Source organism: Colias eurytheme, chromosome 6 (assembly GCF_061535395.1).
Source record: "Colias eurytheme isolate Ceu_HAF_F1 chromosome 6, ilColEury1 Martin Lab GWU primary, whole genome shotgun sequence".
Classification (NCBI taxonomy): Eukaryota; Metazoa; Arthropoda; class Insecta; order Lepidoptera; family Pieridae; genus Colias; species Colias eurytheme.
In genome coordinates, this window is record NC_142985.1 from 9,296,741 (window position 1) to 9,323,806 (window position 27,066).

A 27,066-nucleotide genomic window follows, 5' to 3' on the forward strand; every position below is an offset into this window, starting at 1 on the left:
AGCAGCGTCAGGGGGAGGGGGTTGCGGCGATACGCTTACAATATTAAATGGAAGGTGGGACCGTAGATAAATTGCAACGCCTCCCCCGACCCTCCCCGTGCGGTCATTCCGTATCAAGTGAAAACCAGGAAGTGAGTAGGCGGAAGAAGGAAGGCAGGGTTTGAGCCAAGACTCGGAAATAAGGATAGCGTGGGCATTAATAGAGTTGAAGGAGGAGAGGAAATCAGGATAGTGTGCAGGCAAACTTTGGGCGTTTATATGGATTACATTGAAACTTTTCAAGCTGGGAGGGAGACAAGAGGATAGGTAATTATTTAACGGGACAAAGGAAGAACTGCGAAAACTATCGTCACTACTATCATCTTCGGATGATACAGACATATAATTAAGATCACTAGATGAGTCGTCGTTAACCATTTACAATAGTATAAAGTTTAAACACCTTTTTTAGAAACACTGAAAAGAATTAAGAGAAAAGTAAATTCTTAAAATGTATTAAATAGATACCGTGTGCTATAATATATAAATAAAGTGATAGACAAAAAGATAAGAAAAAAAAATAATATATGTATATATAATATATATGTATATACACAACACAAATTATAGAAAATAAGCAAACAAACGCTTATTTTTTTCTACACCCCCAGCAAATACAATATAAAACAGGTTATTGCAAAATTACATGAAACAAAACGAAAAAATACTTCAATCATAAATGACATTTGACATTTGCTGTTGACAATAATTGACATATTTGACACTGACAGAATGTCATTTGAAAATAACTTACAGTGTTCCATAAACCGTTGTTTGATTTTTTTTTCGTTTAACGATTCCACATTCAGATATTCAATATGTTTTATATCTATCTTTCGATATTAAATATTTAAAGCTTACCAAACAGAAATAGAAAGCCTAAAATTTCGTAACTTTCCCTACATTAATGAATATATTGTTATTTCAATATCTACAAGTAATTTATTGAATAACAAATATGTAGTAATATGATTTGTAGATAATTATATTTGTATAGTTGTGGTATTTAGTTACATTTTTTTGCATAGGAAAAGTACCAAGAAAATGTATAATGAATAAGTTAAACAACCAATTTTCCTTAAAATTTTGATTAGGTATATTCAAATAGAATTATTAGTGGTTAATAAAAAAACAAACACGTCAGTAATTACGCTATAATAGCTTGATAAAATGTGTTACTATTGATAACATAAAATAATATACATTGAAAGTTTTTTTAAATGAAATCTACATATGAAACTGATTTTGTTAACATCTTAACCGAGATAAATACAGATATATATTTTTAACATAAACAGATACAATATCAAAGTTAGTTATGAAATAAAAGTTTATTATTTACTTTTAACTGTAATACCCAGTTAAAAATATGCACGATTGGCATAGAATTATTCAGTTGAATTCGCTCGTCTTGAAAAATTGTATTGCTTTGTACAATTAAATTGTTGACAAATCTTTCACCTGGACCATTTAAATATATGTATTAGGTATACAATGAAAATTATTGACATAGTACCACTAAAGTTTTTTTTAATAAAGCGAGATAGAAAGGTGTACTTGTATACCTACAACCACTATACTAGCTTACCAGCTATTCATAATATTTTTTAACATACACCATTTGCTCCTAATATTTACTGTAGTGATATTTGCTTTATTTTATTATCAGGAGACAGGAGTGCTGAATAAAATAGCTGTAGTTTATGCTAATTAATCTACAATTTAAATAGAGGTCCGCTCTCGCTTCATCCCTGGTTAAATAATATAGAACCTGTAACACTCAGGGATCATATAAATAATTACATAAATAATATCCAACGGTGACATATTTTTTTGAATCGTTCCTATAGTTCCTGAAATTGACGCGTTTAAACAAAAACCATCTGCATCTGAATGCATCACTTTGAAGTTTCTACGATCTCTTCATTAATTTATCTACTTATAACTTTCTAATACATAACTATTAACCCATTGAGCCCCGAACGGCCCGATCAGTCCACGACACAATAGATTTTCTATTGTGTCTGTGATTCCGGGGCCTGAGTTATTAAAAATAATGTCAAATGTGTTAACTGTTTATAAATCTAGGCTAGGAATTTTGATCTCCAATGGGATCGTGTTGAAAATGAGGAACTAACTTGTCAAAATGGGCAATAACGGTTACGTGAACTAACTGTTTAAAATTTTGTATTGCCACTCGTTAAATTTCGCCTGAATCGATTGACTATCTACGCACGCAAATGGATTAATTATTATTGTCAACACTCTTACCCGGAGTATGAAGTAAAAACTTTATTTTCTTCATTACGAATTCAAAATAAAATATTATAAATATTAGAATAACTTTTTGGGAGCCCATCGACCGAACTGGCGAGTCACCATCTGCCATAATTTTCAATTTTTAATATTGAAAAGGCAGACGTCCATAGTTCCCATAGACCCAATATACCAGTCCATCTAACACCCCCTTCCATAACCCAGATTTATTAATTTCCATTTATTCTGCAATAGTCCTACATTGGCCGCGGTCTGCCCAGGGCTGTATCTCTATAGTGCAGTCATGGGCAGGCTGCGGCTGGTGTCCCAAAAGTCACAACACATTAAATTCTCTAAAGGGCCTCTGCGTGTTGGACCTGTGTCCCCACGTAAGCCTTCCAAACCAAAGGACCGGGTATCTTCCTTTTGGTAGTACCTACCCGTGTACTATGGAGAGAGAATAATATTAAACGACGCCTTATTTATAATTCGTGTATTGTTTTCTATGCGCAAAAATTGCGTATCACAAATAAAACATACAACTAGGATAAGTGGAGTAGCGTGTTAGCGTGTTGTGGGCAGTGGGCCACACGCATCTATTTATAACAATTATATCGAAATATATTTTGATCTTTTTTCAGATGACGGTTTTAATTTTTAACCTTAGATTACAAAATAAAATACAGATGGAGCATGTCAATCATTTATCGCCCTTGTCAAAGAAAATACGAAATCAAAAACGAATACGTTCCTCCGCTAGTGCTATAGCGATTCTAGTGTCATGCAATACGTCAATAGGGGTTTGATATTTTAGTAAAAAAATGCTGTCTTGTGATATTAAAACGCTGTAAAACTTGTTCCCGAAAACAAACAAAAAGATAAAACATCGTTTTACAGATTTTCTGTAGATTATTTGGCTTATTTAATTTTGTATACAAATAATAATTTTACAAATACGAAGGAATTCAAAACTTCAACGTATGCTGCCAGTATTTTGAAAATGAATTTGCCATTTTTAGGGGTAAAATGGTTAAAAGATATTCGGGGTAGTGCTGTTGGATTTTTCGATCGTGAATGTGATTATTTGTATAGTGCAATAAAAGTTCATGGTCATTATTAGATTATTTTAAAAAGCATTATACATTTTTTTGTTACTTTTATAAAAAGCGTCGTTTTCGCTTGCGATTTAATTCATGTGAACTCCATGATGGATATGATGAAAATAAAATGTCCCGCATTCTCGACTAAAAACTACCGCTATTCGCATTCATATGTTTTGAAAAATAAAAACTTTTTTTAATGTAATTTATTTAATAAATTTAATGTAATTTATTTACTTAATAAAAATTGAATAAAATTATTTTGTCCATGTTTATTGTATAACTTTAGTAGATAGGTGCTTTATGTAACAAAATAATTTTTACAATATTATAAAATAATATCAAAACCCCGAATTTATATTAAAATAAAAATTAAAATATGACTGCTAATAATTTATGTAGCCTACGTCACTACCACCACTGACCACAGCTACCTTTATAATTCAGATGATTGCAATGACACCTCACAAGTCACAACTCAAAATCGATCCAACAGTTTATACTGCAGGGCGTGTCAAAGAAATATTATACATACATACCTACACTCGAAAAACATAACCCTCTTTCTTCCGTAGTCGGGCAAAAATTTGGGAAATTTTTCATTATCTGGTAACATAACACGCACACAGAAGCACCGTGTTCGTACAGTGCAACGGCGAAATGACAGCACACATAGCTTTATGGAAATGACGATAAATCATTCGGTTTAGTTCGGCATCGCTCCATCTGTCTTTTATTTTGTAATCTAAGTTTTTAACCTTTTGAACGCCAATGACATCTATAGATGTCATGCGCAATCGTGCCCTGTGCGCCAACGACACCTATACATGCCAAGAAACAGATCATAGATAAATACAAAATAAACATATTAAACCTTTACTTTTACGTGTTTTATTTATACAGTTTATGAACTGAATCCCCAGTTATTACATAATTGTACACAGTAAACAAAATTGCCAAGTAGTTATTCAAATATTTGATGACAAAAAATAACTTAATTAATGGCTAAAAAAGCATGTTCTCTCGCGCCAATGACATGTATACGTGCCTACTAGTGATGTAGTGTAATATTCAAGTAACTTCATTAAAATTTCAGCGAAATTACTCTAATTCGCTTAATTTTTGTAATAACTACAAAAAAAATATACAGGGTTACTTGTAAAACACCGGCAACCTCGCAGGACAAGATAGCTAACATCATAAGTAACAACATTTGTTCTACGACTTTTGATAATTTGTTAGATTTTATTTTCATACAAAAATAAATATTCATTTAATTTTCCGTCTGAATATTATAAACTCTACGCCTCCCAAAAATTACGTAAACAAAAAGCGAACGAGAGGGGGAAGGGGGCGTCGCGTCGTCCATCCGATAATTAATAGAACATAGACTTACAAATGTAAGGAGAGTACAATAAAAGTTTAAAAAATCATTTAAAAATAATTTATTGCGTTATGCCAAAAGTCGTAGAACAAATGTTGTTACTTATGATGTTAGCTATCTTGTCCTGCGAGGTTGCTGGTGTTTTACAAGTAACCCTGTATAAGCTTAGTCACTGAGAAAAAAGGTAAATACTACATTCTTTGGTATAATACCATATTGTCTATATTGTGGATATTGTTGATTTGAATATTTTCCTTTTCGCCAATCATGCGCATCCCTAGCACAGTATCGATATGCAATCCCTTCTGCGCCATTGACATGAATAGATGTCGGACTGGTGACGTCGTAAGCGCGTGCCGTGTTGTTAAGTGCGGAAAGTTGTAAAAATATTTTATCGAGTAGCAGGCGAGTGAGCGAGCAGTTTTCAAAATTTATTACCTAATAAGTCTAATCAGTGCCTTTATTAGAATATTCTTATGATACAAATTGTCGCTATGTCATATCAAAATATGGTAATTGACCTAAATAGGTACCTACATATAATTAGTATTTGTAATAACTCAAGTATTAAACTAAATGATTGGAAAATAAATATGTAGTTTTAATGCAATTCCCTTTATTTAAAGGTAATAGTTGTTTTGATATTTACAAATAAACACTCCTCAATAATACCTATAGTTCATATAAACTTAATAAATAAACTCGATAAGTTATAATAATATACAGCTACACATCCCTAATCAGAAGCGAGAGATTATAAAAAAAAGGATGGTTGCCCGCGCCATTGGCATGTATACATGCCAATGGGGCGTAACTGATAGAGAATAGTGCTGTTACTTGCTGCAATTTTATATGTATTTTTGTATCTCAAAAGGTTCATATTTTTTGTTGATAGTTGCTATAAATGTGGTCTTAAGTTTTTACAGTAGGAGATGAGGTTAAATAAATATTATTTTTGTGTTATAAGCTGTTTATTCAAATATTCAGACGTGAATTATTATGTTTATCGATAACATTTTGGACTCCCTACTATTTTCAAGGTTATCTCATTGAATTTGTGGCTTGGCGTGGAGGGCACGGCGATGCGTTTTTGCTCTGGCGGTCAAAAGGTTAAAGCTTTTTTATGATATTAATTAGTATTATAAGGTGGTATCCCCTTTCCCCGGGGGGCCCCGTAGGGCCGTATTATTAATACGGCAGGAGATACGCCTCTGGCTAGAAGAATTGTCTCAATTCAGAAACTGGCGGTTAATTGGCTAAATTCACTAAATACATCTCAATTGACAATTGACATCAGTTAAAAAACAAATTACGATGATTATTGTCCAAGAGGAATATTCATTTACTATAATAGCCGTGGCGGGTAGTTTCCCTTGCGAACTAACAGTCTGCTGCAGACACAAACAATAATTCTACAGCTACATGATGTAGCCTACATCTCTCCCAAGTATCGTTCATCAAAATCCGTTCAGTGGTTTTCGCGTGAAGAAATAACAAACTTACATGCAACATTATAATTTCTAACCTAACCTAACTATGTATGTTTAAATTTTTTAAACTACGCAACGGACTTTGATGCGGTTTTTTAATAGATAGGTATGTGGTAACTAGAGTGATTCAAGAGGAAGGTATATAATTTATTAGGTTTTCGATGAAGCGGGCGAAGCAGCGGGCGTATTAAATTAATTCTTACCTAGTACCTATACTATCAAATACACACTGATGTGGGGACTGGGGTCGAGTAAAGAAACAAAATAGTTAACAAAATTATTTAATTTCGATACTATGTATCGCTCGTATGGATAAAATAAAAATTCAACAAACACTATGAAATTGTCAGAGCCGTCGAAAGTGGAAATGATATTCATTTAATTATCCTAAAAATGCACATGTTTAACCCAACCCACCCGCTTATCTATGCAAATGTTTTTGTATAAAAATACTTCATTAACACAATAATAGCGTAAATGCTTTGTAAATACGAAGAAAGGTCTGGTTCAAGATTGTTGAAAGTATTTACCTACAGTTTACAATTTACATGCATTCAAATATAATTATATAAAATATAGGAACTCCATTTTAAATATTCTATTAATTTGTGTAAAATGATCACATTCCACCATTACATTTACATAACAAAATTAAAAAATGAAACGGACAAAATAAATACTAAATAAAATTGTGATACATTATTCAGAAATGATTAAATATGTCTTATAAAATTATTTAATTCTTTAGATCAAAAGCTTTGTTGATGGCTTGGTCAAGATCCTTAATCAAATCTCCTACATCTTCTAAGCCAACTGAAAGTCTGACTAGGTTGTCAGTAATTCCCAGTTTTGCTCTCTGGTCCTCGGGCACAGATGCATGCGTCATGAGAGAACTGAAAATTAAAAACGGTTAATTAATATTTTCAATTAGAAAACAGGAGATATCGGTGCTAATAATAACCCATTTGTTTGTACTATAGTATATATTCTTGAAGCGATTCGTATAAATTAAATTAAAAGAATCATTAATGAGCAATGTTATGAGTTATAACAAATTAAATATAATATCTATTTAGTTTATTTCACATTACCTTTTAGCATATTTTATAGCTAAAGTACCTATGGAAATGTGAAATTTTATGTTCGTTAGGTTGACATTGAGAAATGGCTGATCGCATCTGGATGAAATTTGCTATAGCATAAAACTTAGCCACAAGAAGCATGCAAAAACAAATTTAGCCACAGCCCGACACGCCCACAAATGCGAGATATGTAAATCCACAGAACTATTGCATCATGTTTTTCTATTGCGAATATAATGACGAACAAGTTTTCCTCTAACACGTCATTGCCAGCTGGTAGAATTTGCAATATAATGCTCACTATACGTAATAAAGGATGACGCAATAAGTCCTCGAAGGATAATTCTCGTATAGATTGCTTATCATTGGTTAATGGTTATACTGTGGTGTGTCATGGTTTTCCTAGAGGTGTAATTAAAATCAATCAACGCTGAAATGTTTACATAGAGGTTTCTCACCATAATAATGCATTGTAGCTATTGAATATTATGAATATTTTTTGCGTGTTAAATTATTTATTTTATTTTCATTAAAGTTACAAAAACTAATGAATTATGATTTATTAATATTGTAATGTAATAAGAACAGCTTTTTTATTCAATAACCACTAAATTAATAATCTAATACGCAGTATGGTAATTTTTTAAATGTTTCTATAGCAAACATAAAAGGCCTACCTAAATGTAAATGAAATTTTTAAAACGTTTTAAACCGACGTTCCTTGAATGGCACAACAAGATGTAAATTATAGCAATAGACGCAATTGAGTGGGTAGCAACATCTTGTTACCATGTCGAATCCATTTTTTTTATTCATTTGTTTCATTTATACAACATAGAAATATTATAAGTATTAAAATTTGAAATGTACCTATGTAAGTATTTATGTATTGCAATAATTTTAAAGATTGGAGTTTTCTTGAAGCTAGGTACCTACTTTCGGGAATCACGGGTTAAAAATCGTTCCATGAGGAACTTTACTCCTGAGTGTCGAAGCCCGAAGGTCTTCATTTCACATATAGTCAATGCTATGTTAGAACATAAATTTTTTTGTTGGAACGAAGTTCTTTATCGCGCGTTGTGAAAGGGGGCTGGACGGAAAAAATTCTTACAAAAAGTTGTCACGACACTTTTTGCTAGAGTTGTAAGCCGTGCGGCGTGCGCGTGGTCTCCACGAAGTGTTAAGTTAGAGAGAGACAGACTCTCTAATTTAACACTTCGTTCCATCCGGATGTCCCTTGATATCGCTCAAGTTTTCATATTTTATATTTATTATGTGTTTCGCGTTCGCGTTTTTTTTTTGTGATTGAATACTTAATAATACTGCACTTATTATTCTACAGCTTCTGTCAAAAATAGTATTACTAATTTTATTAATATGTTACCTGGGACTATTACTACCATCTTCTTTTAGAGTGTCCATAGTTATTCGAATCCTCTCATTTATAATGCTATAATATAACGTACTCATACGTAAACTTGCACAGTACCATGGCAACTACGATTCAATTTCATTGTATGCAAATGATGCAATTCATTAATATGCACTTCTTACTCCGCTTAAATAGTACATTTTTCTGTGTTTTAAAGTGAAACTTTTATTACATCGTCTCAAACTTTGTAGTCTGTGTAGCGCATGTCGCGTGTATCGCGGCTGCCGAGTAGGTATACCTACTCGGCAGCCGACCTTCACGCGACATGCGCTACACAAAGCAGTGTTCGGAACTTTTCGAACAGTTTCACTTTTACCGTGGTTTCATAAAACCACACAACATTTTTTTTTTATTATTTGAAATGATTTGATTTGTGATTCTTGAACTTTGAACTCGTTTTTTTATAATTCAGGTATACAAATTTTAAAAAGTTGTTATCTGAATCCAAGCTATATACGACTCCAATACCTAATCCAAAATTATTAAAATGCCTTCAACCCCTCTTCAGCCATAATTTGTGTAACTAACACGATCTTATTATTTTATGTGCAATTTGCACATTTTAAATTCTAAATAAATTATACTTATTACTTACGGTAATTCAGCTAAACTTTCGTATCCACCCAGACTCTCGGCAAGTGTGAATAATTTCAAGGAAGTGAGGAAAGTCTTAGATTCCTTCAGATCTCCGATGTGCTTGAAACTGAACGTTCCAGAATGTCCTGTCATTTGTTTTTGTGAGATTTTGTACTGTGGATGAGAAGGTAGACCTGAAATAGAATATACCTACATAATTATCTATTAAGACTAGTCTTTTTTTATTATATCCTACAAATAAAATATCCGCATTTTTTGAGATATTTTTAATGGTCTCCGGCTGTGAAAATTAAATGCGTCAAAACTGATATTTAATATTCAATATTATTCATACTTTCATCTACGTGAGTTTAAATTCGTAACCGCGTGCAAAATTTAATTGTTACGGAGTTCATGTTTTACATTAAAATTGGTAATGAGATAATAATATTGTTTACAGTAAGTGATTTAGTATGAATATTCATATTAAAGTTAGTGTACTCTCATTTTCTACGAAATCTGAAACAATCAGCGATACAATGCGGGCATTTAATGGAGCGAAGACAATGCATCGTTCCTATATATCGTGTCAATTTATCAGTTAGGTACCTATTGAAATAATCATTTTCGGCATCGAATATAAAAAAAAATATATACACTTTTTCCAAAAAATAAATGAGCATTATTAATAATATAATAATGTGTTAGGACTTAGGTACCTGGTATACGACATGACACCAGGCCTCCGTCACTCGCTCAAGGTCGCGCTATAAGTGCCTACCGCACAGTAGGTCGGTACCGACTCTCTGTATTAAGTATATAGTCTATGGTACCGACCCAAGCGGCAGTTGGTTGGCACTTGGCACACGCGAGACTGCACACCCGCGGGCCGCGTCACGTTTCCCGCGCTCGCTACCAAGATGCCCGGTTATTGTGATGTGGACGGGTGTCGGAGTTCAAGAGTGAATAACAAGGAATTGTCTTTTTTTCAATTGCCTAAACAGGAACAGGCTATTTTTTATCCAGGAGACACATATAGCGGATCCACGCGGGTGAAACCGAAGGAAACAACTACTATCAATAAGATTTCATTTTTTTATTGTATAATGTAACAAATATAATAAAAAATAAAAAATTAAGTGTTTCAGCAACTCTGTGTTTAATTTACGCGCTCGGTACAACCCTAAAGTTTTCGTTTGATGACGCAATCACGCGGCGTGCGCGGGAAAATCTCTTCTCGGTGCGTGTTCGTAGAGTACATTTCTTATTGCAGCCGAGTTGCGGCGCATTTTGTAGGTAAATATAGCGTAGGTATTTTAGCTTTTGTATGGGAGTGATGTATCTGTTACGAAGTAACTATTCTCTAATCTGTGATGACACTGGCAAACTATTTTTACTATTTTACTAAAATATTAGCGAATAATTAGCATACCCCAAGTAATCCTTACTATTTAATATTTTATAAACAATAAAATTAATTTATTAAAGTTTTTCTCACCAGGATGTAAAACGTCAACAATTTTAGGATGTTCATACAGCCACTGCGCAATAATTAAAGATGATTTCTTGTGTTGTTCCATCCGAACGGCGAGGGTCTTCAAACTCCTGCTGACTAAGTAGCAGTCCATTGGTGACGGGACTATACCCATTGCTGGAAAAATATTTTATTGTACATACATGTGGTAATGAATTATACGGTAACAATAGACTATCGCCTTAGAAAATTCAGATTATGTATAATTTATCTATCACTATTTATTATGTGCTAAGTGTCACAATACAATGTACACAGGTGCCAAATTTTATTTAGACCTAACCGCCGCGGCCGTTTCTTGAGAGAAAGAAGTATCAGGAATCTTATCATTCGCGAAAAATATTTAATAAGTATAAAAAACTACCCAAAACACCCAAAAAATCTTTTTACGTAATATCATTGTATTAAAAACAAAATAATTTATTACTCCCCAAATACAACGGTAGTAGGTACTTACGTATTAATATTAAATTATCGATGTCATATTATTTATGGATTGATAAGTAAATAGTAAATACCAATGTTTCTAAGATCGGAAAATTTGCTTTTTGTTAAGGTGTTAATGAATCCATTTATGAAATTCTTATTGTTTTAAGGGCAAAAATTTTTTTATAAAAATATACTTAAGTAAGTAAATAATTTTTTTGATGTTAATAAAAGGGAAATAATTTTATATTATAGAATCTAATTTTGTAGTGGCGATTTGAAAATTTGTAGGTAAGTAACAAGAAGATGAAAAAATTCTCCAGACAGAAAGATATTTTTTGTTTATTTTCATATTTTTACAAAAATAAATTTTAACATATGAGCATAAGTAGATAAATGTTGTGTTGGATTTTGAATAACCTTGGTTTACAGAAATTTAATGTAAGACAAACTGTAATTTTATTAGTTGAACGAGCCACAAGGCTGAGCATCTGGTGTGTGAAACCTTATACGATGTAATTTCATACCTCTAGCGAAAATCTTGGCCCAATTATCTATCTGTCGTGGTCATATCGTAGATTTGATCATTTCATGATATGAGTGGCCATTTCACGAAATGGTCGCATATCGTGAAATGGCCAATTTAGTTTGGCCACATCATGATGTGGTTTGGGCACATCAATGATAAGAAATCGTTTCACGATATGGCCAATTAACGCACGGTTTTTTCATGAAATGATCAAAATTATTTGATCATATCGTAAAATAGTTACATTAATCGTTGGTAGAGGCGCTGCAAGCTCTGTGTTTATGTGATAAGATGGCGGCCGCTGGCGAAAATTAAATTATTCGCAGTTAAAAACTTCATAATTCGTTTAATAACAATATTATGAAGAAAGTCATAGCAAAGAATTTACGACGAAGAGGTACGAGTACTATGGAAAATGTGGATATCTTATATGTATTTAAGAAAAAATGCGACTTAAATAAAATAATTTAAGAAACTACTACTATATTATTATAATTGTTTGTTTTTTAAAAAGCGATCCGCTTCTGGCACTCGCCGGCCGCTGCCGCGGCACGCTCGCTTTGCTCGCTCGGCTCGTGCGTTGTTTATCAAAGTCTAACCTAACCTAACCTAACTGTTTTCTATTGCAAAAACGATTCGCTTCTGGCATTCGCCGGCCGCTGCCGCGGCACTAACTGTAATGACATTAAACAAGTTTTTAGAATATAGTTATTCTGAATTTTTTTAATATTTTATGGACTCTTTATATTTTATACGATCTGGCCAAATGTGGATGACCAAATCGTGAAACGTTGACGATTTAACGATCTGATCAAACTATGTTGGCCATTTCACGATATGCGACCATTTCGTGAAATGGCCACTCATATCATGAAATGATCAAATCTACGATATGACCACGACATATCTATAAGCCCATGGCACATGTACCTAACTACATTGTTACATTTTTTATTTATTTTTTCCTATGAGCTATGGTCGGTACCTGCTTTTGAAAAAAAGCTCAAATATAGGTAAGTTAGTACCATTGGAGATATTTTTTAGTTTAATGTAAACATTTTCCTCCCGCATCAAGATCATAATGTAAAAAACATGTTTTCACATAGAATCATCTATTTTAAAACTGTCGGAAACTTTCCAGATCAAATTACAAGATGACTAGACTATTAAATCTTTCTATAAATATCTCTATTCGCACTTCGCAGATATTTATCTAATAGCAAGACAAAAATAAACTTATCCCTATTTATAAACATAGATTGAACTCCCACGTTATAATGTTATCTGTTCCAAAACGCACGGTATGAAATAACAATAAGAAAGAATAGTGAATACACGAGCCAAGGATAAAAATATAATCCTTGTAATGTAATCCTTTAAAGTTGTCAAGTTAGGTTGTCAATAAATGCTTGACAATCTGGGAGGCCTCACTCATACTAAATTTAAATACGGTCTATTAAATTCATTTGCGAATTTTTGTAATCACGTAAACACTAAATAAATGGATTTAACATAGCTTTTACCCATCTTTTGACTTTACCTAACATTCTATATTGTGCTCTTTAAACATTGGGCAGCGTTGGCCCAACAAATGATCGTCGATGTTTGCGGCCATTACGGCGATATCTACAATGGCGGCCGATCCTGGATATTTATGCTCTCTACACTATGGTGATTGCCTCTAGCCCAACGATGCCCATTGTGAAGGGGGCCCATATGAGTTTAAATTTGTTATCCCATAGGTACCCGCAATCATGCTACGAGCGTGTGTTGTCGGCCTAAGTAATAATGACGTAAGATCTTTGCCAAAAATATTCGCATTCCAAGGTCGGTCTGTGATAATGACAGTAGTTGGACGAGTTAAAATTGTATTGCTCCTAAGATAATACAAAATTGTATACTAATTGTAACAATGATAATTCATAATATAAATAGAGATAGCGGCGAGATTATTTCATAACAAAGATAACAAAGCTTACATATACCAGTTTGACTAACTAGGTTCCTATGTTCCTATATTATGTTTGATGATATTATAGTAACTACATATTTAGTAATCTGTGATATGATCTATATCTGTTGCCGTTTAGAATTGAAAGAAATAACTTACATTAAATATTATTATTGGGATAGAATTATTTATCCTATGATTATTTTCAAACTCATATTTATTTCTCCCTAAAATGAGTTTTAAACTCGTTCACCTTTCTCGCAGTTACCTAATGTAAAATTCCAAAGAATTTTTAAAATTGGTTGAGTGTTTTTCACTTTATTATTCCCTAATGAGATTATCTGAAATTTTCTCTTGTAAATATATTATTTCTATAAATTTTCGCATGAGCTTGTTTAGGTATAAGTAACTAATAAATGAAGCAGTTTTTACGTGAGTACTTCATCGTTATACCTATCATAGGTAAGTGTAATAAGTACCTAATTGGGTGTCCCTTCTAAGTCACATAAAACTGAAACAGTAGAAAGAGAAGAGAAGAAATTCGATTGTTCAAGTAGGTTCTCGGTTTGCCAAAGCTAGGTGTTACGACACGCGATCGCTATATGAATATTTATATTTTTCATAGTTACATAGTAGTTACTTACCTCAATGATATTTTTTGAAAATTTCTTAGGCATTATGCCAAATTTAGTTCTAATCAGGTGTATTTATCCCTGTAGCCTACCATTATTATTAATATTACAAGTTACTAGAATAAATTACGATACCTATAATGACGTTATTTGCAGTAATCGCTAATGATTGCCATAAATAAAAGTTTTTGTAAGGCAATCAATAATTGTCTTTATGTTTGTTTGTTACTACATCATTACTTTGACACCTTAAGGCCGTTTAATATTATTAATTATAACCTTCTGTATGGCAAAAAGTAAATCCGTAGGCAATATTAAATAAATAATCTGTCCATAAGTCCATAAAGTGTAGATATAGGTATTTTTTCTAATTTAAATAATTTGAAATGATAAAATTTAACACCTTACTAAACATGCTATCTCAAATATTTTAATATTCAAGCCATATTATGCGAATCTAATAAACCAGAATCAAATCATGTTTTATTTAGTGCCTACTTAGGTACATAATCACCAATCTGCTTAAATCAAGAAGCTTCTTGACTTAAAATTGATATTGATTGGTCATTGCTTTCGTTCATTAATCGAAATAAACTTGACCGCAGTCAAGTGCAAACTATTGATTAAAACAATCAAAATAAAACAATGAAATCTTAATAAATAAGGGGTCACAGACCATCATATTATTGGCATACATCATAATATAACTAATTACAAGGTGAGATAAGGATATATTTTTACGACGTCTTTAAATTTTTTATCCTACGTCTGCAAAAGATAAGTCAATAGACGGCATTTCATATTTCAGAATTATATAGTGAATATTTCCAATGCTCTGCAAAAGCGTACCATGTCGACAATTTACCAAAAAAACATCCTAAATTTTGATTTAACACACATGTATTACTAGAATACATAGGTATTCGTCGAGGTTTTTAGCAACGAAAAATAAAGACGTTGATGGCATAGGTATCTACCTAATTACGTAGATATATAAAAATCGATAACATTCTGATGTTATCGATGGATGTCTAGTACATATTATCTGTTATCAAACAAACCTATCACTATTGATGAATTTTCAAATTAGCTATACAAGATGATCTACAAAAAATACTTACATTTCTGTAGAAAACGTAGTCTCTTCTCCAAATCATCGTCGTTGACAACAGCCGCGCCCATGATAACATCGGAGTGGCCATTCATGTATTTAGTTAATGAATACATAACGATATCTGCGCCAAAGTCGAAGGGCCTTTGTAAATATGGTGTAAGGAAGGTGTTATCTACCACCACAATAATATCCTGGCTATAACTCTTCGCTAGTTTTGTTACTACTTCCAAATCTATCACTTTGAGGAGCGGGTTTGTCGGCGTTTCTATCCATAGCATCTGAGAGATAATATATGTGTTAAAAGAGGTATGTAAATAATTATAATACATACAGGGAATTACGTTCTTCTGTAAGTGTGGAAAGTTTTCCTGTCCGTGACAAATAACATGATTTCTGGTTCCATAAATAAACCATCTTCATATTAGATACCTACCTATTATGGAGGGCGTAGATTATTTACAACAAACATAAGATTGGCATTGGCACCATTTTTTTAGCCTTAATTAGCGCATTTTGTATATCACACATGTGTGATGTGACATGACATACGAACATCTATAAACAATTTTTATTTGTTTAGACCTTAAAGGGCGGTTCTTTAATATTTAAATATATGACATATTTTTAAATTTAGGTAGTTAGGTACTAAACAATTACTACATTACACGATATAGTTTTAACCAAGATTCGAAAAGCGGCACTAAGCCGTTTCTAAAAGTGCATATCTTGCATATCTTGGTTTGATTGATACAAGATAATAATGTTTGTAATACACCCAATCATTTTATCAATGATTCTTTAATACCACATGTAAGCCGCATATCGAATGTATCTCGATTGCTTGTTGATTGTTTTCAACAACACCAATGATTTTTCTTTATCGTTTCTCTCAACTTAAACCTTCATAACATCTTTATTTACATTTAAAATATGACGAAATAATAATATGTTATCGTTTAAAGTTTACAAAATAACGATAAGAGATAAATTAAACAAGTTTACAAGAATGCTTTCTTTGTTGTTGTGTGCGCTTTTGTTTTTGTTTCAGTATATTGATTATTGACACGCTTAAAATATGACCTTTGTGTTAAATTATGCACTAATTAACATCATACTTATGTTATTTTATTTTAAGCAAATATGTATTGTTTTAATAGTGGGAAAAACCCCACATGTATGCAAAAGGAAAGGTAAGCCAAAAGTAAGTTGACCAAAAAACTTACCTTTGTATTCTTTTGCAATCCTTTCTTTACTTCCTCAATATCAGTGAAATCAACGAACGATATTTCTATGCCCAGTCTTCGCAGGACGTGACTATAAACAAAACAAAAAGGTTAATTTCCACTTATGAATATTTATTGCTTACAAACGGAATTTACTACGACATTGGTGAAATAATTAATCATCCATACAAATAAATGCGTTCTAACTTTTATTCATAGGCATACATTTTAACTGCAGTAAACGCAATTTATAATTGATGTAGATATTGGATATATCTTAAGATTAGAACGTTATTATTTATGACTATTGGGCTATTGTATATTCAAGAATCAAGGGTAGGTATTATTTAATTAAGGTAAAAATATTCTAGATTTTTTGCTAGCGCTTTTGCAGTAAGTATATCTCCCGAGAGTCGTTCCCCACACTAATAAAAAATATAGGCATATTTTTATCTTCAGGGAAGACTAGATTGTATGTATTATTATGAAACATCAAAGCCCTTTTCGATCTCTGATTTCCAACTCTTTTCTTGAAAAGTCATCATTATAGAGAAAAACGCATCAAACAATTCACATTACATCAAAATATCAAGAACAATCGTAAATACCTAAAGAGTCTATTAGTTCCTCCATACACATCGTCACAGGACAGAATGTGGTCGCCTTGGCTCAACAACGACGCGATGGTTGTGATCGCTCCGAGCCCAGAAGCGAAGGCTAATGCATGCTTGCCACCATCCAAAGCAGCTAAGCATTCTTCTAGGGAATTCCTCGTTGGGTTACCTGATCTGCTATAGTCGAACTTCTAAAATGAAACCCCTTGATCATGTACAAAATCGAAATTTCATTTGGAAAAAGAAAAAAAAAACGTTGAAATGATAAAAGTGCGTAAAACAAAGGTAGAAGCTGTGTGTGTGAACTGTGAACACGACTGCCTATTTAGGTATTTTAATAACTTTCATGTAGGCAATCGTCTAAGACCTAAGTTATGATCGTATATTTTTACCGTGTTTATTATGATTTTCAGTGTTGTTAATATATTGATTAATCAGGTATAAATACGTACGTATTGTCGTTTTTCTATTCCTTAGTTTTCATTAATTTATACGAGGTAAAAGGAAAGCCGGTTGAGAAAACGAGATCATATTTCAACTTAGCTAGGTGCTCGAGAGCTAGAATTGATTGACCTATATACCCAGCGTGCTAGTCAATTTTGAGAATTATTTATAAAAAAATAGAAAACCGTTAAATTTGAATAACTCTTTCTCGATTTTAGCCTTTAAATCGAAGAATCCAGAGAATTGAAGAGAATTGTAAAGATGCCTTTTTTGTTTGCAGTATGAGTACCTATACTTAATCAAAAATAACATTTCCAAAGACATTTTCAAAATATAGGAACAGTAGGCAATATAGGTAGGTATGATGCAATTGTTGATACTTCTCAGTTACCTGCTATAAAAAATAACGAGAACAAGATTGAAATTTAAAAAATTGCAAATTTCGCACATTCATACTCAAACATCCACCATCGCAATGAATAATTATGGAACCGGTCAGCCAACGGGACTCGGAATTCTAGGAAACTGATTTTGGCAGAAACACCAGGTGAAAACATCGATAATTTTATTACCTCTCTAGAAAGTAATTCTTTTAACTACTTCGCATTATCACAACAATGTACCGTCAAATTACCTACGTACTAAATAATGTATTTTAAATCGTGTTTTAAATCGCTTTGATAACTTTTATCTCTTTTTTATAGCACTTTTCTTTTTACAATCGGAAGTAGGTACGGTACCTAAGTACTTCATTGTTCGCTATCGGCAATCAAGCACTTCCTTACCTCATATTCAGCAGGTCCCGATTGTTTGAAGGTGGTCGATGTTACGATTGGTGTCACCACAGCATTTGATTGCCATCTGTCAGGATTTGTACCCGCATGAATTGCAATAGTAGCAAAGCCGGGTTTTTGCTCCAGAAAACCGTGATCACCCATCTACAAAATATTCATTGTCTATTTTATAATGTATATATTTTTTTAATTTATTCTTTAGACCTCTCAATCTTTTACAAGTTAAAAATTTTTAAGAAACGTCTGCATGGGGGATAACGGGGTTAAGTTATAAGTTAAGTGAATATTGAACATTTTTAAAATTATGATTATTTACGTAGGTATCGGTGACTTCAACAGTCAGTCTTCACTCTGCATTTTCATTGTGAAAATGTGTGCAACAGCTGTTTTAAAAAATAATTTGTATTGAATTAGTTAATTATATTCAAGAGAACAGTCACAATTTCACAAGACCTAAAATTTTTTTAAGTAATTAAAGAAGAATATTTATTCGCGATATTGGTTTCCAATATTGTATAGTAACGCTAATATTATAAGTTAAAAAAATGACCATGACTTGGTTGTTTCATTACCAATCGAATTTATTAAAGATGCGAAAATAAATATTTTTAAATAGAAAGATAAATGAAAAAATAAATATTAAATAAAATAATTAACTAAATCTTTAATTAAAATCTTACCTCAATATATTATATTATTTTTAAGACACACCGGTAGTTTAACCTCAAATACGAAATTTAATACACCCACGATTACTCAAGTAACTACCACACTCCGACCTCCACTAAGCCCGATTAAACTACTATATTACTTGCTCTGTGGATTAAACTGAAAAGTGACAAAACTGACAAGTGTTTTATATACAGACAACAGCTGCAACAGACGATATCGCAGAATCGACGGAAGCGATATTGTTGTGAAATAAACCAATTATTATTATGATTCATGACTAATTCTTGAATAATACTTTAAACACCAAGCTTTATCATCGTGATGGGAAATTTTTGGAAATAGGCATGAAAATTATCTCAGAATCGCAAATATGACCATGAGTACATGTGTTTTAATGTGGTTTTAATAAATGATAATTTTTAATAAAATGTTATTGTAGGTAGTAGTTTCAGCTTAATGTATGGTACATGATGTAGTACTTACATATTTACCTTATTTAAGTACTGTCTAAAATAAAATATTTTTAATAAAAATGTTTTTCTTAAGATCGGATTTTACCTCGAAAAATCGCTGGTGATTAAAGGTCCTACACAATAAAAAGTAATTAGGATTATCTATAAATAAAATATTGTGATGTAGTTAATCACAGTAGTTAATAATAGGAAGAAAATTATTTATATAATCATTAAGTTTCGTCTGTAAATGCCTTAATTTTTTATAGTGACCATTTGTTGTGTGTGATGTGACATTGACAGTGGCAAAATAAGTTTTCCCGCGAATATAATTTTGCCTTTCTTACAATCTTATTTATATTTTAATAATTTAATGACTATTGTCGTCAAACCTGAATAGTGAATACATAATAATTGTAACAGTAAATTTTAGTGTAAACTAATGGACGTAAAATTATATGAATTATTCCAATAAAAATATTATAAATTATAATTGAGGTATCTAGATTTTTGAAAGTTATTGTAACATTGATGGGATTAATATCTTATTTATATAAGTGATTTGAACATCATATGTTTCTAAAATGAAAGTTGAAAGCAAACCGCTTCGTTATGCACATGCTGAGGGGCATACTGATGTGTGTTACAGTGAAGATGGCAGGTATAGTATTTTCATTAAATACCTATGTAAACCAATTGATTTAATTTCGTGTAATTACTTTGAATTCAAATTAAAATTCTGGGCGTGTTTTTTGCAAACTTTATGTGTAGTACAAGTTCTCACAACTTATTTCAGACATATAATAACTTGTGGGCATGATGGAGATGTAAGAGTATGGGTGGATATTGAAGATGATGATCCTACATCACATTGTGTTGGAGAAAGTGCATTAGCAGTGTGTTTCAAAGATAAGAGATTGTATGTCGCGACAGATAATCATGCGGTGCAGGCATACACATTTCCTGCGTTTGATAAAGATGGTATTATTACGAGGTTTACTGCACCAGTTACACAGATTATGTCTTCGCTTAAGATTGAAGTAAGTTCGGACAAGTACCTATATTGTTTTGAGATTGAATAAATTTGATTAGAAAAAAATAGAACAAAAATTAATAAATTTATTTTAATCCATCAGGCCCCGGAATCACAGACACAATAGAAAATCTATCCCGATCGGGCCGTTCGGGGCTCAATGGGTTAAATTGCTAACCTAAATACTTAAATTTCTTTTATATTTCAGGCCCTTGGCTGTACTTCAGAAAACATGGAAGCCAAAATCTGTAGCTTAGAGGGTGGCGCACCATTATTTGTTATGTCTGATCACAAAGGCCCAGTCTTGAGTATAGCAATATGTCCTCATATGAAATATGCAGCAACTGCTTGTGGTGATGGTGCTATGAGAGTTTGGGATATAGATACTCAGAAAATGGTCAAAGAAGTTTCATGTGTACCTAAAATTAATACTTTTTATGCAGCAAAGGTTTTATGTAAGTGAAATGTTATATTTTTTATGATATAGCTTAAAATACAATGAAATAATGCACACATAATTTTGTATATTTTTAACATATTGATAATTTACATGTATAATCTGATTTAAAATTCAAATCAACCAGTTCCAAACTCTTGAGATCAAAGAGTTGTATAGAGTTGAATATAATCAAATGTTATTACTCTATTTATAGGTCGAATGGATTTTGAGCCAACTGAGGGAAAACATCTAGCATATCCAAATAATAAAGAAATAATTTTATTAGATTGTGATACTTGGAGTCAAAGAATGACATTTAATCATAATTTAGTAAGTTTTATTACTATTGTACTGTCCTAAAACATGTACTTCTATATTTCATCAACATGTAAAATTCCTTAATACTTACATAATCACTTATCACTAATTATAATACAAAACCTTTCTAATTTAAACTCACTTTTTTTGCAGATAAAATGTGCAATATCTCAATGCTTATTTTCACCATGTGGACAATATTTAGCTGGTAGCACAGTGGCTGGTCAGATAGCTGTGTGGGAAGTGCAAACTGGAACATGTATGGGAATTATTGAACATCCTACTTCGCATAATGTTTCCTCTATGGCCTGGAGCCCTAAAGGTAAAACTTATACTACTAATATAGATGGATGAATGTTTGTTATTCTTTCACATAAAAACTACTAAACTACTAAACAACTGGTCAAGCCGTGAGCAGAAATCTAGTAAATATATAAAGAACTCAACATTCTTTAAAATCATAAAATTTTCCATACAAAATACACACACAAAATATAATCATGCAAATTGTAAAATATTTGGTAATATGTATTTCCTCTGAGATAGCTGCGGATTTGAAATATTAAATAGGAGCTATTTAAAAAAACTATGTCTTCCAAATAACATGAACATTTGATTCCTTTATACAGGTAATGGAGTATTAGTATACTGTGATGTTGCTGGTCAACTGGGAATGCTAGTTAATTGTTATGGCAAAGATAGCTCGAAATTGGGTGATGCAGAATCTGAGGATATTGAAACAGTAGAAAGAATGGATGGTAAGGAATATAAATAACCATAAAAACATATAATATGTTTCTGATTTTTCATTAAAATCTTGCGCAGTAAGTGTATTAAGTGCTTTTTTGGTCAAAATGTATGTGTGTTATTTAGAAAAGGCTTTATTTTTAAATAATACTGTAAATATTCTTCAGTATAAATCACATTCATTAAATTTCACAAACTGCTAAATTCAACACAATAATTTCAGATAACGACGAAATTGTCGACGATCTAATCCAAAACTACGAAAGCGATGATGACAATGCAATATCACTGGAGAAGATAAAGAATGAAACTCTCGGTTTGATAGAGGACTCTCGACCAGAGTCTCGAGTGACGGTGGCTGCTGCGGTGACAACTATTCCTCCGCAACCTCCGTTCCAACCTTCATCTACACCTGCACACCTTGAACATAGGTAAGGGTCACCTTTTAGAGTTTCTTACCTCTGTTTTAAAAAAAATTGGTTACCTGTAAAGTCGGCATACGGGCGAAAGTTTTACGGGACAACCTTAGGCGGCTTAACTCTTAGGCGGGCTAACCATGCCCGAGTGGAAGGGACGCGTGCCTCTCACTCGCTCTCATTGTGAGCGCATAACGTGAGCGGAGCGTAACGCAGTTTCTTGAAGTGTCACCCGGCAAACCAATTTATAAGACGTTGTCACGTCAAAAGTAATTTTAATATTTTGTCTTTTGCCTGCCTCATTTTATATTTATTTTAGTGCAATGAAGGAGTTTTTGTTCCTAGGTAATTCATAAAAAAAAGCAATCCCAGGTTTAATGTAAGGTTTTAATTGAATTTCCGTTTATTTCAATTTAATTAAATGTTGAAAACATTGTTATGTATTTGTAAGTTTTTAGTGCTGGGGAAGTTGTCTATTATTATCAAGATTAGACACAAGTTTGTGAGTTTAAATAAAATTTTCAGATAATTATATTGAAAAACAGATACATAGTAAAATCATAAAATTTACTTATGTATTCCAGGTACATGTGCTGGAATGATGTAGGCATAGTGCGCTGCCATTCTGGAGAAAATGGAGAATCCACAATTGATGTGGAATTCCATGATTCCAACCTGCATCATGGAATACATTTGAATAATTATTTGAATCATACCATGGCCAGCCTATCTAGTAATGTACTGGCTTTGGCATGTGAAACACCTAGGTAAGATTTTAGTCATATCTAAGGACTGCATTCTTTACAAGTATGTAGGTAGGTTTTAGATTTTTCCTGTCAAAATTTTTTTTTTGTTGAATGTCACTTGTTTCTGTAATTTTTTGGCTAATAATTATTTTACAACATTACATGAATTGTTAATTGTAACTTCTACCTATCTTACATAAAATGTTTTTCCAGTAAACTAGTATGCATATCGCTAGTGGGTAGCAGTAAGGAATGGAGTGTATCCTTACCTGATACTGAAGAAATACTATGTGTGTCGGCAGCTGGCCTTGTTGCCTGTGCTACGAATGCGAGATTATTGAGAATCTTCACACCTTTGGGAACTCAGAGACAGGTGATAATAATTTATTAATATGTCTATTAAAATTGAATACATCAAAAAAATAAAAAAATAACTAAGATATTAAACATGCGTTCATATTAACTGCTTAAATAAATATGATGGTCAATGTTGTGCAGTATGTTAAACTTTAACAGCAGTACATTTTATACATAAACAAATATTTAACAAGAAAAGTAGTTACGTTAATTTTTATCCAATATAATATGTTGTGATATATTTTTAGTTCAAGAATAATAAATATAGTAATAAATTGCGCCAATACATTGTAATAAGGTATATTTAAATTTTAGGTGCTATCATTATCAGGTCCGGTGGTAGCTCTAGCAGGTTTTAACACAACAGTATTTGTGGTGTATCATCATACTGACCCTGGGCAGTCTGATCAGCATCTAGCTATGGATATTATTGCATTCAATGGTAAGAACTCTTTAATTTTTATTGTAGTAAGGCATTTAATTAATAATTCCATATCGAAAATTATAACATAAATAAAAATGTGGTTATAATTGTGTTTAGTTTATATTGTAAATTTAACAGTCAAATATTTCCATTATGAATTCTTCCAATCCTTGATTTAATTATTTTTAAATCAAGGGTGGGCCACGTGGTCACAACTGCCCCTAACCACAGCCATAACATAATTAGTTTGGTAATAAAATGCAATATTGTATCTAAATCATAATTTGTAGGTAGGCAAGTACGCAGCAAAACAGTCCTTATGCCGCTCACACCAGGGTCCAAACTAGCTTGGCTCGGTACATCAGACGTAGGGTCACCATGCACTTGCGATAGTACGGGATTGGTCAGATTGTATGACGTCACTAGTGGAGTTTGGATGCCGATATGCGATACGAGTAACCATTCTAAGGGATTGTCTGACACGTGGTTTATTGTTTCGGTGCGTATTGGAAAGAAAAGAAATATGTAGTATGTTTGCAGCATTTTAACAGGTTCCTTATTAAAAAAAAAAAACGAGAATCTAAAACTAACTTGGAAATTAATACTATGATTTCCCACATTTAACATTATTTTATAGTTGCTCTTAAATATACGTTATATTGAAAATTTATATATTTTATGTTATTTATTGTTTGTAGGTAAATGAGCAAACACAAAAAGTATGCGCTATATTGTGCAGAGGCGCGTCATTCCCACTGACTGCACCGAAACCGATTGTAGCTGAATTACCGATACAAGTGACTATATAGTATTTCTTGTTTTTCTAAATATATTTATTTATCTATATTTTTGTATCGTTAAAAAGTGAGTATAAGTAATATACACTCATACATTTTGCTATCTAATAAGCATATTATAAAAACAAGTGAAAACTAAGAATGAGGTTTATTATAAATCTATTTCAGATCCCCTTATGCGAGTTGGATAGTGAAAAAAGTCAGTATGAAGAACAACTGGTTCGCTGGGCGCACACTTCTTCTGAAGTCGATGTTAAAGTTGCTAGAGAAACTGCACTCAAATTGTTTGCTGTAAGTTGATTTTCCATAAAAACATATCTTATGGGCATACAAATTGCAATAAGTGATATTAGAGATTACATTCAAAACTTCCTGCCGTAGCAGACGTTGTTCTGCTCTATTGCCTCTTTAATGTAAAAAAAATACCCGAATTGTTCGTATTGGTCTCTTCTCGAGTTTTACGCTTCGCAAACCATTTGGCGATAAATTTTTATTTACATGGATGATTTGCATTGATTTAAATCAATTCATGAATTTCAATATTTTTTTTATTCAGCTTGCATGTCGCAGCGAAATAGAACAGAGAGCATTAGAACTTATGGAGCTCCTCAAAGATGACCGCCTCCTTCCACTAGCCGCTAAATACGCGTCACGTCTTGGCCGAATGCATTTGGCCGACAAATTGTCCAATCTGGCCGACACGTGGGAGCGAGATGCCGACAGGTTGAATGTCGCTCAAAATTCGCACTTCCAAGAATTAGACACCCAAGAAACGTATGACGTCACAAGCACGGAACAGGATTTGAATGCTAGTCTTATTTTGCCGCAAAAGACCGTTAAGAAGAAAGTTGAAACTGTCACACCTATAAAACCAGTTGTAAGTTTTTCAAAGTTTGTTTTCTTTATAAGTTACCTAGACACGTAGTTAGTTTCTTTCATAATTATTAGGGATTGATTACATTCCGTAGTTAGTTTCTTTCATAATTATGAGGGATATATATCAATAAATCCAGTGATTTAATAAGTATTTTAATGTAGCTTCTTCTTTCTTTAAATTTTTTGAATGGTTGAGATGTTTTTGAGTTAATTAAATTTAAATCTAACTATTTATTTATTTGAAAAAAATCAGCTTTAAATAAGCTCTTAATCAATTGATAATTGTTTCATATAGCCAATAAAATCATCACCGGGCGGTGCTCGGAACCCATTCAAAAAGCAGCAGGATTCATCGAAAACCGTGCAAAGTCCACTTGCTTTAACTGAACGTACTTTAGTGGAAGTACATTCCACAGCCGAAACTGAAAATGATGATGTAAGTTTACAAGTTTTCATTATACAGTATATGTAAATAGATTTTTTATTTTTTTAATGTTGGTATGAGGAAATTTCTTTTATTCAATTATTTTATTTAAACATAAATGAAGCTAAACTATCCAAATAATAGGCTTTATAAAAATATGAATCATTTTCTTGCAGCCACTAAAACCGTTAGAAGGGGAAACATTCGTAGATTGGTTTTCACGAAACAAATCAGCTTTGGAACAGCAGAATCCTGAACTAACGCCCTCTGAATTAACTCGGCAAAGTATAAGGATGTTTAAGAGTTCGCAAAGTAAACCCACGGAGAATAGTCAGAAGCGAAAACTAGATGATAGTATGGAAGAGACACCAGTGACGAATGCTCCAAAACAATCCAAACTCAGTGCCTTTGCTTTCCAGAAGAAAAATTAAGTGGTATTTATAATTTGAGTATCAAAAATATCCGTAAAGGTTGTCTGACAGAACTGAAAGAATTTATTGTTTGAATATTTGAGGTTTTACAAATAAGAGCAAGCAAGTCAAATGATAACATTGTATGTTTGTAACTATGATATGCAAATGTTTTTTTATCAGTAAGTAATGTTTTTGAGAGTGACATTAACTCGTAAGTGTTATCATGTTAATTAGCTGTTTTTTTTAGATACGGATAAATGGAAATGAAAGTTTTTATTGGTATGACTGTTTAATTAATTTATACTTTACACTTTATGTACATAGCAGTAAGC

General features: G+C 32.3%; 2 protein-coding genes across 2 annotated transcripts; one reads left to right on the forward strand and one right to left on the reverse strand.

Moving 5' to 3' along the window:
- Positions 1-6,534: 6,534 nt before the first annotated feature.
- Positions 6,535-19,421, reverse strand: Cth (Cystathionine gamma-lyase). The gene is made up of 8 exons (XM_090103026.1): positions 19,301-19,421; positions 18,612-18,764; positions 17,377-17,573; positions 16,769-16,859; positions 15,553-15,823; positions 10,858-11,010; positions 9,379-9,553; positions 6,535-7,162 (listed from the first exon to the last, which is right to left on the reverse strand). Exons 2-8 carry the CDS (start codon positions 18,762-18,764, stop codon positions 7,006-7,008), a joined length of 1,197 nt encoding a protein of 398 aa, XP_089959152.1. The 5' UTR covers positions 19,301-19,421; the 3' UTR covers positions 6,535-7,005.
- Positions 19,422-20,050: 629 nt separating this feature from the next.
- Positions 20,051-27,054, forward strand: Ctf4 (Chromosome transmission fidelity 4). The gene is made up of 16 exons (XM_090103028.1): positions 20,051-20,405; positions 20,541-20,784; positions 20,986-21,232; positions 21,431-21,546; positions 21,688-21,856; positions 22,164-22,292; positions 22,505-22,712; positions 23,282-23,464; positions 23,657-23,816; positions 24,116-24,242; positions 24,515-24,723; positions 24,923-25,021; positions 25,190-25,312; positions 25,578-25,898; positions 26,193-26,333; positions 26,498-27,054. The coding sequence occupies exons 1-16, from the start codon at positions 20,329-20,331 to the stop codon at positions 26,750-26,752; spliced, it is 2,808 nt and encodes a 935-aa protein (XP_089959154.1). The 5' UTR covers positions 20,051-20,328; the 3' UTR covers positions 26,753-27,054.
- The last annotated feature ends 12 nt before the right edge of the window (positions 27,055-27,066 follow it).

Excerpts from the sequence above, each read along its gene's own strand:
- Cth (XM_090103026.1), bottom strand. The coding sequence starts at position 18,764 with ATGGGTGATCACGGTTTTCTGGAGCAAAAACCCGGCTTTGCTACTATT. Across the intron at positions 17,574-18,611 it reads CGGGACCTGCTGAATATGAG|AAGTTCGACTATAGCAGATC; the intron begins GTAAGGAAGTGC and ends GTTTCATTTTAG. Across the intron at positions 11,011-15,552 it reads ACTACGTTTTCTACAGAAAT|CAATGGGTATAGTCCCGTCA; the intron begins GTAAGTATTTTT and ends ATATTTTTCCAG.
- Ctf4 (XM_090103028.1), top strand. The coding sequence starts at position 20,329 with ATGAAAGTTGAAAGCAAACCGCTTCGTTATGCACATGCTGAGGGGCAT. Across the intron at positions 21,233-21,430 it reads TTATGCAGCAAAGGTTTTAT|GTCGAATGGATTTTGAGCCA; the intron begins GTAAGTGAAATG and ends CTCTATTTATAG. Across the intron at positions 25,899-26,192 it reads TCACACCTATAAAACCAGTT|CCAATAAAATCATCACCGGG; the intron begins GTAAGTTTTTCA and ends TGTTTCATATAG.